The sequence below is a fragment of the Loxodonta africana genome, chromosome X (genome assembly GCF_030014295.1).
Source record: "Loxodonta africana isolate mLoxAfr1 chromosome X, mLoxAfr1.hap2, whole genome shotgun sequence".
Taxonomy (NCBI): domain Eukaryota; kingdom Metazoa; phylum Chordata; class Mammalia; order Proboscidea; family Elephantidae; genus Loxodonta; species Loxodonta africana.
This window is the reverse complement of record NC_087369.1, coordinates 35,085,430-35,099,400: the sequence shown is the minus strand read 5'-3', so window position 1 is coordinate 35,099,400 and position 13,971 is coordinate 35,085,430. Positions and strand designations below refer to the sequence as shown.

The window sequence follows — 13,971 nt, the reverse complement described above, 5'->3', positions numbered from 1 at the left end:
TTTCCATGTCAATCAATTCTCTTGCGGGAGCAACAACTTAATATGACCAAAACATATCATGTGAGCTTTGTACTAATGAGGATAGAGAAGCTCATAGGCTTTTCTGTTTCTTTCTTTTTTTTTTTTTTCATTTTTGCTACTTTAGTGTATGTTGACCTGTACCTATCAGTCCACGTAGCTCATATGTGCCATAGCATCTAATGGTGGGGAGGACAGGTGATGCGAAAAGAAAGTGGAAAGGAGGCACTCAGAGGAACTCTGAGTGTATATTTACCACAATGCTTTTGGGTATTCACATGTACCTTCTTGTGGTTGTCAGTAGATCAGAATAGAATTCACTTCAAGATTTAGTACCTGGGCATTGTCCTATGTAGGCTTTGCTTATGCGGATATCAGAGCTTCTCGCACTCTCAAGAGTCCCTGGGTGGTATAAACAGTTAATGCGCTTGGCTTGGCTGCTAACCAAAAGGTTGGAAGTTGAAATCTACCCACAGGCACCTTAGAAGAGAGGTCTAGCAATCTACTTCTGAAAAATCAGCTGCCAAAAACCTTATGGAGCATGGTTATGTTCTGGCGCACATAGAGTCTCCCTGAGTTGGAATCAACTGAATGACAATTGTCAGACAAGTTAATGATCCAAAAGATTTCTGAGATCAGTCTGTATGTTCCCACAGGAAATCACTTTTGTCTTCCCTTTTTAAGACTATTTTTGTGTTATAATATGAAATACGTATTTTCGTATTAATAGACCATCTTGAACTGTGTCTTTAACCTCTTTGAGCCTCTTATCTATAAAATAAGTCAAAGTAAATTATCCCAACAGTTACTTATCTCCCAGTTTCTTTGATTATATGCTAACAGTTATAAATGGACAAGGCAGAAAGGGAAATGAATTACTGTTCTTGTTTCAAAGCCTGGCCATTATCAGCAAAGTCTTACCTGATCTTCCGGGTAACTCTTGTAACAGAGCCCTAAGATATAGAAAACAATGTTGTACATACAGTGTGGCTTTTCGTATGAGACCAACCACTCTCTGAAGAGGCGTAGCATAGACGGAGAGCAGGATGTGAAAAAAAAACAGTGCGTGGAACCTCATATAAATGATCCCTTGAACCCCTATACTATAGTTTCCTTAGCAGCTCAAAGGTAAAACACAAGTCTCTTGTGTCTAAGGGGATCAAAATGCCACCTTTCTTCTGTTTTATTGTTACATGGCAGTTTCGTATCGTTTTATAGGAGGTTTTTTTTTTTTAATCATTCATTTGATTTTCATAAAAATTGAAATTGTTTGGAAGAAGTGTCATTAATATTCTTTACAACTTGTTCTTCTTGTTCCTCCTTTTATGTTCGTTGCTAGTGCAGACTTCTCTCTTATGTAAAATATTCCACTGATGCCCTTGGTAGATTTAGAGGTTGTTAAAGAAATTGTAATAACAGCTCAGGGAACAGTCAAGAACTGCCTGTCCTACACTGTCTGACCCTGACAAGCCATTCTCCTTGTAGTTTTAAATCTTTGTATACAGACTGTAATTCACAAAACAGGTTTTGACAAATTTCGATTCAGCAAATCTTTCCAAGCATGAGAGCTTTGTACAATCAGGGCCAGAAAGTCGGGTTTTCATCTACTAATGCCATTACCCATTAACAATGGCAGCAACCTTGAAATGGTTATTTGGATTTATGGAGGGAACATTTTACTAGAGAAAACAGCAGAATGAAAATGGCCAGGAAGGAGAGATTAGCCTTTTTTCAAAAACTGTTGTTTACCCCCAGTGTTTTCCATAAATTTACCTGTTTCTTTCTTTCTTTTTTTAAAAAAAAAATGTATTGGGCTTTAAGTGAAGATTTACAGAGCAAATAGTTTCCCATTCGACATTTTGTACACAGAATGTTCCAAGACATTGGTCGCGATCCCCTCCATGCACTCTCCCCATTTTCACCCCTGGTTCTCCGTTACCTTTCCTCCAGTTTTCTTAATCCTTCCTGCCTTCTCATCTTAGCTTTTGGGCAGATTTCGCCCTTTTGATCTCATATAATTAACTGTTCTAAAGTACTGGTTCCTCTCTGTTGGCAGTGTTTCGTTCCATTGTACATATGAGTCAGAACTGACTCGAAGGCACCTAACAACAACAACATTTATCCTGGAATACATTGCATAGAGTTATCTATTTGAGAAACAACTTGATCTATAAAATCAAGGTCTACAAAATGCAGCATGTTCCCCTGTGACTTCCAGTTCGGATTTTTTTATTTGTTAGTCCTTTTTATACCATGTATCCATAATATACTAACCAGTATGTTATTTCCCTTCCAAGTAGTAGTTCAACAGGCCTATCATGGCTTCTGAGCTTCTGTTTTCTATAGGATAGCTGCCTGCCTGTTGGGTGCCCTTCAGCATTCCCAGAGAAGTCTAGACCAAAAAAACAAACCTGTTGCCCTCAAGTCGATTCCAACTCATAGCAACCCTTTAGGACAGAGTAGAATTGCCCCACAGGGTTTCAAGGAGCAGCGGTGGATTCAAACTGCTGCCCTTTTGGTTAGCAGCTGAGCTCTTAGCCATACTGGTTTCTTAGTTATGACAAATGAACATGGTAATGTAAGATGTGAACACTAGGGCAGGGTTTCTCAACCTTGATACTATTGCCATTTTGGACTGGATTGTTCTTTTTTTGTACAGAGTTGTCCTGGGTACTGTCAGATATTTGGCAGCATCCCTTGCCTCTACCCAGTAGATGCCAGTAACACACATCCCCCACCCCAGTTCTAACAACCTAAGTCTCCAGACATTATCAAATGTCCCCTGGGGGGACAGAGTTGTCCCTGGTTAAGAAGCACTGCTCCAGAGGACAGCTGTCTGCCCTTGAGGTTCCATTCAGGGAACTCAATGTGAATTTTGTGTATTCCTATATTTTAAACCTACATTTGAAGCCAGATCATTTTAAACATACCTTCCAAATCTAGAAGTAGCCTATGTAGCTTTGTATATGATACTATAACATACAAACCAGCAAAGAGACATTTATTTTAAAAAATATTTAAAAATAAACTTTGGGCAGTTTGAGAATGTATGTATTTTTGTCTACTTCTTAGACACTTCTTAAAAGTTTAATATTTTAGCTCTTCTGGATGACTGGGCAGTTTTTTTTCATCCCGACCACATTCAGATCCTATAATCCTTTGTTTTATTCATCCTTGTCATATTGCAGCTTAATTCTCACCCATGGTTCAATTCAGTGAACTTTTATGGAGGTTCTAGAAGCATAGTTCCTGTCTGTAAGTAACCAGAAGCCTAGGAGGGATACTAAGAAGGTATAGATAAATACTGTTTTCCAGGGTTCGTCTGAGCATTACTAGGCACAGTCTTGCAGAATGTTTACTTATCTATGTATTAATTATTGCAGTTTATTAAGTTTTGACATGATTTTCACAAACCTCACAATTGAGATGTCAATTGTATTCTCTTAAAACTAGGATATATATATATTAGGGTAGCTCGGGTATGGAGCTTGCTGAGCTATTTTCCCATTGCTTTTCTTCCAGAGCTATGAGTTGATACTGTTATCCTAAGAGAAAAATGAGTATTCAGGTTGACCCCTGGCAGCCATTTGTGGCCTGACCCTTCAGTGCAAGGACTTACAGAAAACATATCATGACAGAAACTCAAAACTTATTCCGAGCCCTGGCAAATTCCCTAACTCCTAACTTGCTTTTGGTAGTTAAATCCCTTGGCTAGACATTCCAGATATTGGGACTTTTTAAAACTGTCTTTGGAGTCCCTGGGTGGCCCAAAAGGTTAAGCACTTGGCTACTAACCAAAAGGTTGGCAGTTCAAATCCACCCAGAGGGGCCTAGGAAGAAAGGCCTGTGATCTCCTTCCAAAAGGTCACAACCATTGAAAACCCTATGGAGCACACTTTTAGTCTGAAACACATGGGGTAGCCATGAGTCAGAATTGACTCAACAGCAACTGTGTGTGTGTGTTTAATTGTCTTTATACCTTGTTAAGATGATATATGTATAAAACCACCTCAATCCTCTGTAACAAAGCAACAGGGATGCCAGCTTGATTTCTTCCCCCAGCCTCCATGCTATGGATAGTTTTTGATAGGTGAGGATCAACAAAGAGGGAGGGGAAACCCAAGACACTTACAAACTGTGGCTATCACAATTACAGGAGCTATGGTATCTCTGCTCTTTTTGGATGTAGGAATGCCATAAAAAAGCCATAGGAGAGGAAAAAAGGAGGTATTGCAAAAACAAAAAGAAAAACCAAGGCTAAATGGCCCGTTCTAAGAGTTTCTGCTTAGATGGTTTGGAACTGGCATTTAGGGATGTGGGCAAGGTCATCCCTGAAACCAAGAGGAGAAGATATTTTAAGTCTATACATATGTCAATAAATAATGGCACCTTGAAGGTTTATCACAGCCCAATGCAATTGTACCTGTCTTTTGACCATAACAGCTTCCTACTGTTCCAATCTATCCCTAGTTATTTTTTCTAGAATGATCGAAATGTAGTTTTTGCTAGGTTTTAGTTCTAGTTCTGTAAGATCTTTATAGAAGCTTGCCTGTTTGGTTTTGTTTTTTAATGTGTTCTTTCTTTATTGCCAGACAAAAGGAAAAGGGCCATACCACTAAGATACAGAATAGTTTGTAGTGAAAGTGAAAGATCGAAACAGAATGAGAATGTGAATTCCCGAATCTGGCCTTCAGGGCTGTCAGTTGGCATAGGTGAACAGTTTTAAAAGAGCCAAAATGATGGATCTTGCATTTTAGGAGCTAGAAAGAACCTTGAGAATTTCCAGCCTTTAAGCACAGGAGAATCTATAGAACTTTCTACAGTTTCCCTTGGTGATTTCACACTAATGCTTTAACAACCTTCAGTATCAGGAAATTTTTCCGTGTGAATTACAGCGTAAATTCCTCATGCTGCTTGAGCCTGTTTCTGCTTGTTCTGTCCTCAGTGGAGGAATCAAACAGCTGGTCACAGGCCCCTATGCGAGAGCCATTCACATAATTGAAAACTGTTATTAAATCACCCCTTCAGCTTCTGTTTCTTGCTCATTCTCTCTCTTTCTTTTTTTTTTCCCCCTTGGCTAAAAAATCCCAATTCCCTTAAGCTGTTCTCATAGGTCTTTCAAACCCTTTAATTATCATTGTTCCTTTCTGCCAAGCCTTCTCTAAGTTCTGGGTCAGCTGTAGCCACCAGAACTAGACACTGTTTTCTAGGAAGGGTGTGAACAATACTAAGAGTAATGAGATAATTCCCTCATGTCCTACCAGCTATACCTTTAGTTACACTCCACAGACCTGGTGTTAACTTTTTATTTTTTACATTTACATTGTTGCTGACTTATGGTCAGATTTTTTCCCCATCTTCCAGAATTAACAGAAGCTTTTTTTTTTTTTTTTTATTATGACACTTTGTATGTTAAGCATGAATTCTCATTCTGCAGTATGGCTGTTAATCCATCCTTGAACAAACTACCATTTAAATATCAGTCAGGAAAAAAAAATGTAGGTTCAGATTAAACAATATTTTAAATAGAAATAAATTAGTAACTCTCCTTGATTTACTGCCTTTCTATAATGTTTTGTCTCCTAGGCTAAAAAGGATTATTTTGATAAGGTTGGTTTCTAGACCAGTGGAGCAAGGGATTACTGTAGGACACATTGTAGCCGAACACTTGCAAATCTTTCCACAAAGTCTTTCATTGTGTCTTTATGTGCAAAGCGTCCCCACATATGCAGTAGAGACTAGATGATAATATAGCTGGGGAGAGTCATTCAGAGTTCAGCAACCAGAGAGGACTAAATGATAGATTTGTGTTGACCTGAGGTGTGGCTATAGTGGTGTGGTTCATGTTTGACATTGGCCTGTTTTTGGTATTTTCACCAGTGACTTTGTGATGAAGAGAGAATATATGTTTTAAAATATAAAAATCATGTGAAGTTGGGACAAATGGCTAATTCACTGGCTATAAGAGTCAGGATTCTTAAAAATATTGATGAGATTGCACAGCGGGCCCAAACTAACAGGAAAGTCCTTGACAGAAGTGAAAGGAAACAGAATCCCAAATGAACATGTACAGAGTAGAAGTATCACTGAAAACAGCCAAGAATTGCATTTCCCATAATGCCCATCAGGACATTACTACTTTGTGGTGTTCACAGGCCTTATAAGTTGTTTGTTTGTTTTTTCTCTTAAATGTCTTGGGAATCACTGAATAATATGTGTGGGAAACTCTGAGGTCAAACAAAGTTTAACGTGTTTCTTTACTGACGACCTTCTTAACTTTTAATATGGTAACATGCATTAAGATTTTTAAGAGGCGGATATAATGTGCAATGTTTCCGTAATTAATTTGACCTTCTTTTCATGAAGGGTTTTGCTGGGTGATTGATCTGCTGGATGCACTGAGAAACACTGACCCAGAGATTTTAGTTGAGTAGAAACCCTGTGTGAGCTTACAGTACAGAACAAAAGAAAGTAATCCAATTATACCGTCCAGAGACATCGAGGTACTAGTCCCAGCAGATCACATTTGGAGAATAGTTTTCTAAAGGACAATGGCAAACCAAGCCACGTCATAGGAGAAATAAAAGGAATATGGATAAGAAGGCATAGAGAAACATGACAGCCCTAGTAAAATATTTAAAGAGCTGTACAGAGGCTGAGAACGCCTGGGTTTCTGGACAAATGGATAATAATAATGACAATAACAATAGCAAACACTGGCATGGCTCTTGCTACGTGCCAGACACTGTTCCAAGTGCCTTTCATTTGTTAACTCATTTAATTCTTAAAACAACCCAATGAGTAGGCATTATTAATATTTCCATTTCATAGCAGAGGAAAATTAAGACCCAGAGATAAAGTTATTTTCTCAAGCTCTCACAGCTAGTAAGTGGCAAAGCTGGTATTTGAACCCATGTGGTTTGACTCTGGAACTTCTGCTCCTATCCACTCTGCTTGCAGATTTCAGCTCAGTGTGATGAAGCACCATTTTTAACAGGGGTACACAAAGGTTCGAGATCATCCTTTAAGGATACTTACTCCCTGTCACGGGCAGTATTTATACAATGGCTGTAAGAACACACTGGCATTGGATAAGAGTTTGGTCTAGACACTTCTGAAGGTCTTCCAGCTCTGTGTGACCACTCCAAAAGGATGAATTTACTTGCATGGTCCCTTTCATCATTAGGTTCTATATTTCCTTTTTTTTCGTCTTCTTTTTAATTTTCTACAGAGTACCTCTGTGATGGTACTCTACCCAGAAAAAAGCACTCAAAAAAAAGCTTTTCATCAGTAGTTTGAATTAATACCATTTTGCAGCTAGGAAATCCAAGGTTAAACATCTCATTATAATGTTGTTAAATTTATAATCAGGGATAACGACGGGTTGACGTGGTCAGTGGTGCAAGCCAAATGGCCCGTCAGTCCAAACCCTACTTCCTTTCTTTCTGAAATGTGAATAGATTCTTTATTAGGAAACCACATTCAAAGAGAAGCAACGTGGGTTTCAAGTTGAAATGCTCATTACTTGTTTGATACTAAATGTCACATGTTGTATATTTTATTTAAATTGGCCTTGGAACAAGTAGTGCCCCTTGGTTCTTAGACAAAACAAATAAAAATTATTTCTGGAGAAGGTAGCTTCATCCTAGGGCTCAAATTATCACCAGAAAATATTTGTAAGGTCAGTTAGTACATAGTAAAAAAGAATTAAGCATTCAAAAATAGCAGACCACAGGAGACCCACAATAATTTCACATATTGGAATTCTCAGAGATTAGTTTTTAAAAAACCAACTATGTTTACCATGTTTAAAAAAAAAAAAAAACAAGATTAGAAAATACTGGCAGAGAAGCACAGACTCTAAAATGACCTTAAAAGTGACCAAGTAAAACTTCTAGATATTAAAAAGCACACTTAACAAAATTTAAAACTTTACTGTTAGGGCTTACAGCAAAATGGATGCTGCTGAAGAAAGAATAAATACCCAGACAGTATTTTAGAAGGAATTAATAGGAATGAGGCAGAGAAGGATAAATAAATAAATAAATATAAAACCAAACCCTTTGCCGTTGAGTTGATTGTGACTCATAGCGACCCTATAGGACAGAGTAGAACTGCCCCATAGAGTTTCCAAGGAGCCACCTGGTGGATTTGAACTGCCGACCTTTTGGTTAGCAGCTGTAGCACTTAACCACTACGCCACCAGGGTCTCCAATATATATATATATATATATATATATATATATATATATATATATATATATATATGAAAAATAGGAAAGACTTGTTCAAAGAAACGAATGGAAATGGTTGAGAAGTTCTCACATTTATGTAACAGAGTTTTACAAGTAGACAAGAGAAGGAATGGAGAACAGGCACTATTGAGATCAGGACTGAGAAGATTCTAGAGCTGATTAAAGACTAAATCCTAGGTTCAAGAAGCCCAGTGAATCCTAAGCAGTATAAATAAAGCCTTAGAAACACAACACAAAGAAAGTGCAGAAGACCAAAGAGACAAAGACAGGAAAAGGACAGATAACCTTCAACAGTGGCAACAGGGACAGTGAGATAAAAGTGGAATAATATTTCAGTGTGCTGAAACAAAATAAAAGTGAATAAAACCAAAAGTCCCTTCAATATAAAATCCTATAGTTAATGAAGATCTCTATCAAGAATATGGATAGAAGTATGGCCACCAGACACCCTTTTAGCTCAGTACTGAAGTCACTCCTGAGATTCACCCTTCAGCCAAAGATCAGACAGACCCATAAAACAAAACGAGACGAAATGGGTACATCAGCCCAGGGGCAAGGACAAGAAGGCAGAAGGGGACAGGAAGCTGGTAATAGGGAACCCAAGGTTGCGAAGGGGAGAAGGCTGACATGTTGTGAGGTTGGCAGCCAGTGTCACAAAACAAAAGTTGTAGTAATGATTTAATGAGGAACTGATTTGCTCTGTAAACCTTCATCTAAAGTGCAATTAAAAATAAATAGATATAAAAGGGAGATTTTCAGACATGCAAAATCTGAGAAATTTGCCACCAACAGACATTGACTAAAGAAAATCCTAAAGGATGTCCTTCAGGCAGCAGACAAGCAATCCCAGACAGAAGACTTGAGAGTCCAGAAACAATGAAAAGCAAAGGGAAAAAGGGGTGGGGGGGGCAATATGTGGGTAAATCTAACAATATAAAAAATTAACCCACAGTCTTGTATGGTTAAAAAAAAAAGATATAATTAAAATACATGACTATAATAACATATAAGTCAAGTGATGAGTAAATATATTTAGAGTTTTCTAAGATCATTGTAAGGAGCCCTGGTGGGGCAGTGGTTAACGCACTAAGCTGCTAACAGAAAAGTTGGCGTTTCGAACCCACCAGCCGCTCGGTGGGAGAAAGATGTGGCAATCTGCTTCCATACTCTTATCGGAGGACAGTCTTTATTCAACTTAGACTTTGAAAGAGAGAAAGAATGAAAGAGACATACAGACATAAGCAACAAGACACCATGAAAACGGCACTAGGCCAGGAGATTTGGATTCTAGTACCAGCTCTGCTGCTAGTTAGTTGTATGTATGGCCTTTGAAAAGCTACTTTTCAGACCTATATCTCAATTTTCTTTTCTGTAAAAGGAAACTTTGGAACCATATGAATTTTAAAGCCCCTTCATTGTTAGTCTATGAAACATTGAGAAATAGGTTCTGTAGGAAAAAAAAAATGAATAGTTCCTGAGTTTTTTCTTTTCCTGTTTTGAAATTTTATCTGTAAACACTCACATTAAAATGTATTAAAAAATAATACAAGTATTATACATATATGTGTACATATGTATATAGGTATATAAGAATGCATTATATAATACAACCAAAAAAGTTAAGTATTAAAATGTTCCTGGCAGACTTATATTCTATTAAAACTTACCAGCTATTTAAAAATTGGAACTAAATATAGTCTCGTTTAAGTGTGCATTTTGCTTTACTTTTTCTATTTGTTTTGTTTTGTTTTCTTGTCAGCTAGAAGTAAAAAGAGTGATGGCAGTTTACCGTTGCCTTTGGGGTAGGTGGCTCATGTGGACGTTAGGGGGGCATTTGCAGGAACCAGCTGTGAAAAGCAGGCCTCACTGTGCAACTATTCTATTTTTGTCTTTTAACTTATTACCTGAACTGACATCCTCTCTTGTGTTCTTTTGCCTTCCTTCCCTCTCCCTCCGGTCCTTGCAGGCCAATAATAAGCCCGAGATCGAAGCAGCCCTCTTCCTAGACTGGATGAGACTAGAGCCCCAGTCCATGGTGTGGCTGCCCGTCCTGCACAGAGTGGCCGCTGCTGAAACTGCCAAGCATCAGGCCAAATGCAACATCTGCAAGGAGTGCCCAATCATTGGATTCAGGTATTAGGGACTAAAGTACTGTCTTTTTTTTTCCCCCTTCTTGTTTCTCACCTTTTTTCAACTTGATGTTTTTCTCTTCTGTCCCAGTTGCTGTTAGTTTGTTTCTCTCTAAAGTGGGAGAGAAGGTGATTGGGCCGGCACATCCATCACACCTGTCACCCCCCTGATCGCTCGGTTATTTTGGTGGATCTGGCTCATTAGGCAGGTGTCCCTTTCCACCTTCACTCTTCAGCTCTTCTGAGCCACAGTTTTGGTTGAACTGGACTGCCTTGTCTTTCTCCACAGGGATATTTTTCAAGGGAAATAGATGAACTGTACTTCCTTCCTCCTTGAACCAAAGCATTTTTACCTTCTTTCCCCTTTTTTGATAGTCTTTTCTGTTTATGGAAACTGTCCAAGGATCAGTTATAAAACTAAGAGACAATTTTATTCAGAGAGACCCATCACAGTAGCTCAGTCTCTTATTCACTTTGCACCACTTTTTCCTGCTTAAATAGCAATAATTGTTTTAAGCATCCTCGAACTTACTTCTTATCTATGAATCTGATTATATATATTCTTTGCATAGTATCCTAATGAACTTCCAAGGGAATATAAAGTATGCAAGTAAATGAAAGATTCACAAGGCCGCTAAAAAAAGAAAATGTGCCTTATAAATTTAAAAGTGAAAGAGATATAAAACATCAAAGGTTATTACTCTGATATTCTTAAAATGTGGAAAACAATTGGCTCATAAGTCTTCAGCCTTGTGGACCAGTTTGGGGAGGAGATTTTAAAATGAATTAATCTTACTTAACAGTAATCCTAAATCCTAATTCTGAAACAATGATATATTTAAACATCTGGATCAATATCAAGGTTTCCATAGTGATGAATATGCCAGAAAGGTGTAAACGAGCTATATAGCTTGTGCCTGTTCTGAATCCACCTAGCAGCTAAGTAAACACTCTTTTGTAGTTTTCCTTAGACTTGTTTTATTACTTTGTTTCTTAATAACTACTTTGTACCATTTGTGTGCTTTTCATTCATGGAGCTCTTTTACCAGTTGGTGTTTATTCTTCCATACTTCAGGCTGTTTACAGAGAGGTTTTACAAAAACCTTTAGCAGTTTCTAAAGCCTAGATAGACAACAGTGAGTAGGGAGTGCTTGCAAAGGATACCTTCTTTCTTTCCTGGTTTGTGGCAGGTAAGAACACCACGCAGCTGCGGGAGGAAAGCCACAGGAGCCTACATTGCATTTCCTATTTTTCTTTTCTCAGCTTCCCTAGCTAGTGGGATTTGTATGCAGGGGAAGGATTTATAAAATAAAAAAGAAGGAGCACGCTTTGGAGGGTCTCAAAGAGCATTTTCACATTCAGTTTTTTTGCCCTTATCAAATTTGATTATTTTAGAAATCAGCACTTCCCTGTCCTCCCCCCGTCAAGAAAAAATGGTTCAGATCTTAAAAAAAAAAAAAAATGTAGCTTTTTTTCCACATTCCCATATGTGACGTAAGGAATATGTTTATTTGAATTGGCTAAGGTTCTTATCTGAGAGAGCAAAAGGCAGGGGAAGTATGAAGCAAAGAATATAGTATTCTAAAAATGGGGGGGAAAGTACCAACTAGTACTTAAAAAAAAATTTTTTTTTACAGAATATAAATTCATCTAATCCAAATTTTGTCTTTTCTTGAGGTTTCAGTTATCATTCATGAGTGATATGGGGAGGGATTGCTGAAAAGTGATAAAAGAGACTGTCCAATAACTATTTGAAGATGAACCATGTCAGTCAATCATAAAATGTCATCAAAGCAAGCCTCGCTTGAATGGAGAGCTCTTGTTGAATTTTCTTTTGTCTTAGGAAATTGCTTTACCTTTATATATATTTTTTCAAAATAATTGCTTTAGAGAATGTTGTACTCAGAATAGGTAGGGAGGCAGGCAATTCATCAAATCTATCTCTCCTGGAAGTTCTAGCAAATTCTAGTATTTGGTCTTCAAAAGACTGGAACTTTGCCAGTACTTTCCTACTTAATCTGCAACAGTGCCTGGTGGAGTTGAAATAAGAGCTGAGGTTTCCTCCTGTCCATCCATATGTTTATAGGATAATCTTTCTGCCAAAATGTTTTGATACTTACTGTAGGGTAGGCACGAGAGATATCTGGAGGGAGGTAGTTAATCGCTTACCTTGTGGGACTAATGAATGTTGCATTCTGTTTCTAGAATTTAGTCAGTGTGGAAGAAAGTTTATTAAGAGTGTTCTTTGGGAATTTAATTTGAAGAAATGCGTATGTGTTTGTTTTTGTTCTTCATCAGGTACAGAAGTCTAAAGCACTTCAATTATGACATCTGCCAAAGCTGCTTTTTTTCTGGTCGAGTTGCAAAAGGCCATAAAATGCACTATCCCATGGTGGAATATTGCACTCCGGTAAGTTTAGATCCCTCCTGAGCATGAGATAACTTTCAGTTATTGTACAGCATTGCAGTTACGTGTAATTATGTGATTTATGAGTTCCCCAGATGTTCTCCCAGATATTCCCCAGCTAAAGTGGCTCTAAACTGTACGCTCCAGGATTTACCCTATCCCTGGTGCCTAAAGCAATATCTGGCACAAATGGAACATTCTAGATACTAGATATTGTTGAATGAATAAGTAGGTTTTTCTTTTCGTAGCATAGTTGTAGGGCATACGTTTTCACATGTATTTTGCAGAACCCTAGAGGTTGTGTGGAGATCTTATGGTCATGGGGCATCCTGGGTATAGAGGAGTGTATGGGGTCCCCAAAATTCATAACCCACCACCATCAATCAATGTTACTCACCTTTTATTTGTTTTATGTACTAACAATAAGGGATCCCTGGTGTCATGGTGTTTCAAGCGCTCAGCTGCTAACTGAAGGGTCAGAGGTTTGGACTCATCAGCTGCTCCATGGGAGAAAGATGTGGCAGTCTGCTTCCATAAAGATTACAGCCTTGGAAACCCTGTGGGGGCAGTTCTTCTCTGTCACATAGGGTCACTATGAGTCGGAATTGACTCAATGGCAGTGGATTTTGGTATCCTACCAACTAACACTTATTAAGTCTGTTAGTATATATACTAACACCAGCTAATTGCTAGATGTTTACCCTTTCAAGTGCCCTGTGTGAAATAGGTATTTTTCTTTTTATTCTCTGAAGCCTTGAGGTTGAGTCATTTGCCCAAGATTCTATAATTAAGCGGTGGAACCCTCTTCTCAGATGTTGCTTTAGGAAAATGTTTAGTAACTAAAAAGAACTTCGAAAGATCACTGGGGGAATTGGAAAGGACATGGACTTTGTTGCTGAGAGACCTGGATGTAAATCCTATGTTCTCCAAACTAGAAACTTGCTATTCAAAATATGGTCTGTTGACCAACAGCATTGCCCTTGCCTGGGAGCTTATTAGAAAGGCAGACCCTCAGGCCCCAGCCCCTGACTTTCTAAATCAAAACTTGTATTGTAACAGTTGGTTCCCATACACATCAAAGTTTGAGAAGCTCTGCGTTAGGGCATCCATCATCAGGTTGATACTCCAATTGTTTGTCTTTCTCCTTTTGATTTCTTTCAGA

The 13,971-nt window shown here is 38.2% G+C and overlaps 1 protein-coding gene across 5 annotated transcripts in view; it reads left to right on the top strand.

Annotated features, from left to right (window-relative positions):
* The window catches only part of DMD (dystrophin), a 1,889,362-nt gene that overhangs the window by 1,814,497 nt on the left and 60,894 nt on the right, over positions 1-13,971 (top strand). For all 5 annotated transcript variants that reach the window (XM_010599731.3, XM_003420180.4, XM_023539127.2 and 2 more), the window contains 2 exons: positions 10,240-10,406; positions 12,701-12,812. In XM_010599731.3, the coding sequence (XP_010598033.2) occupies positions 10,240-10,406; positions 12,701-12,812 (279 nt within the window). The remainder of the gene's footprint in view (positions 1-10,239; positions 10,407-12,700; positions 12,813-13,971) is intronic.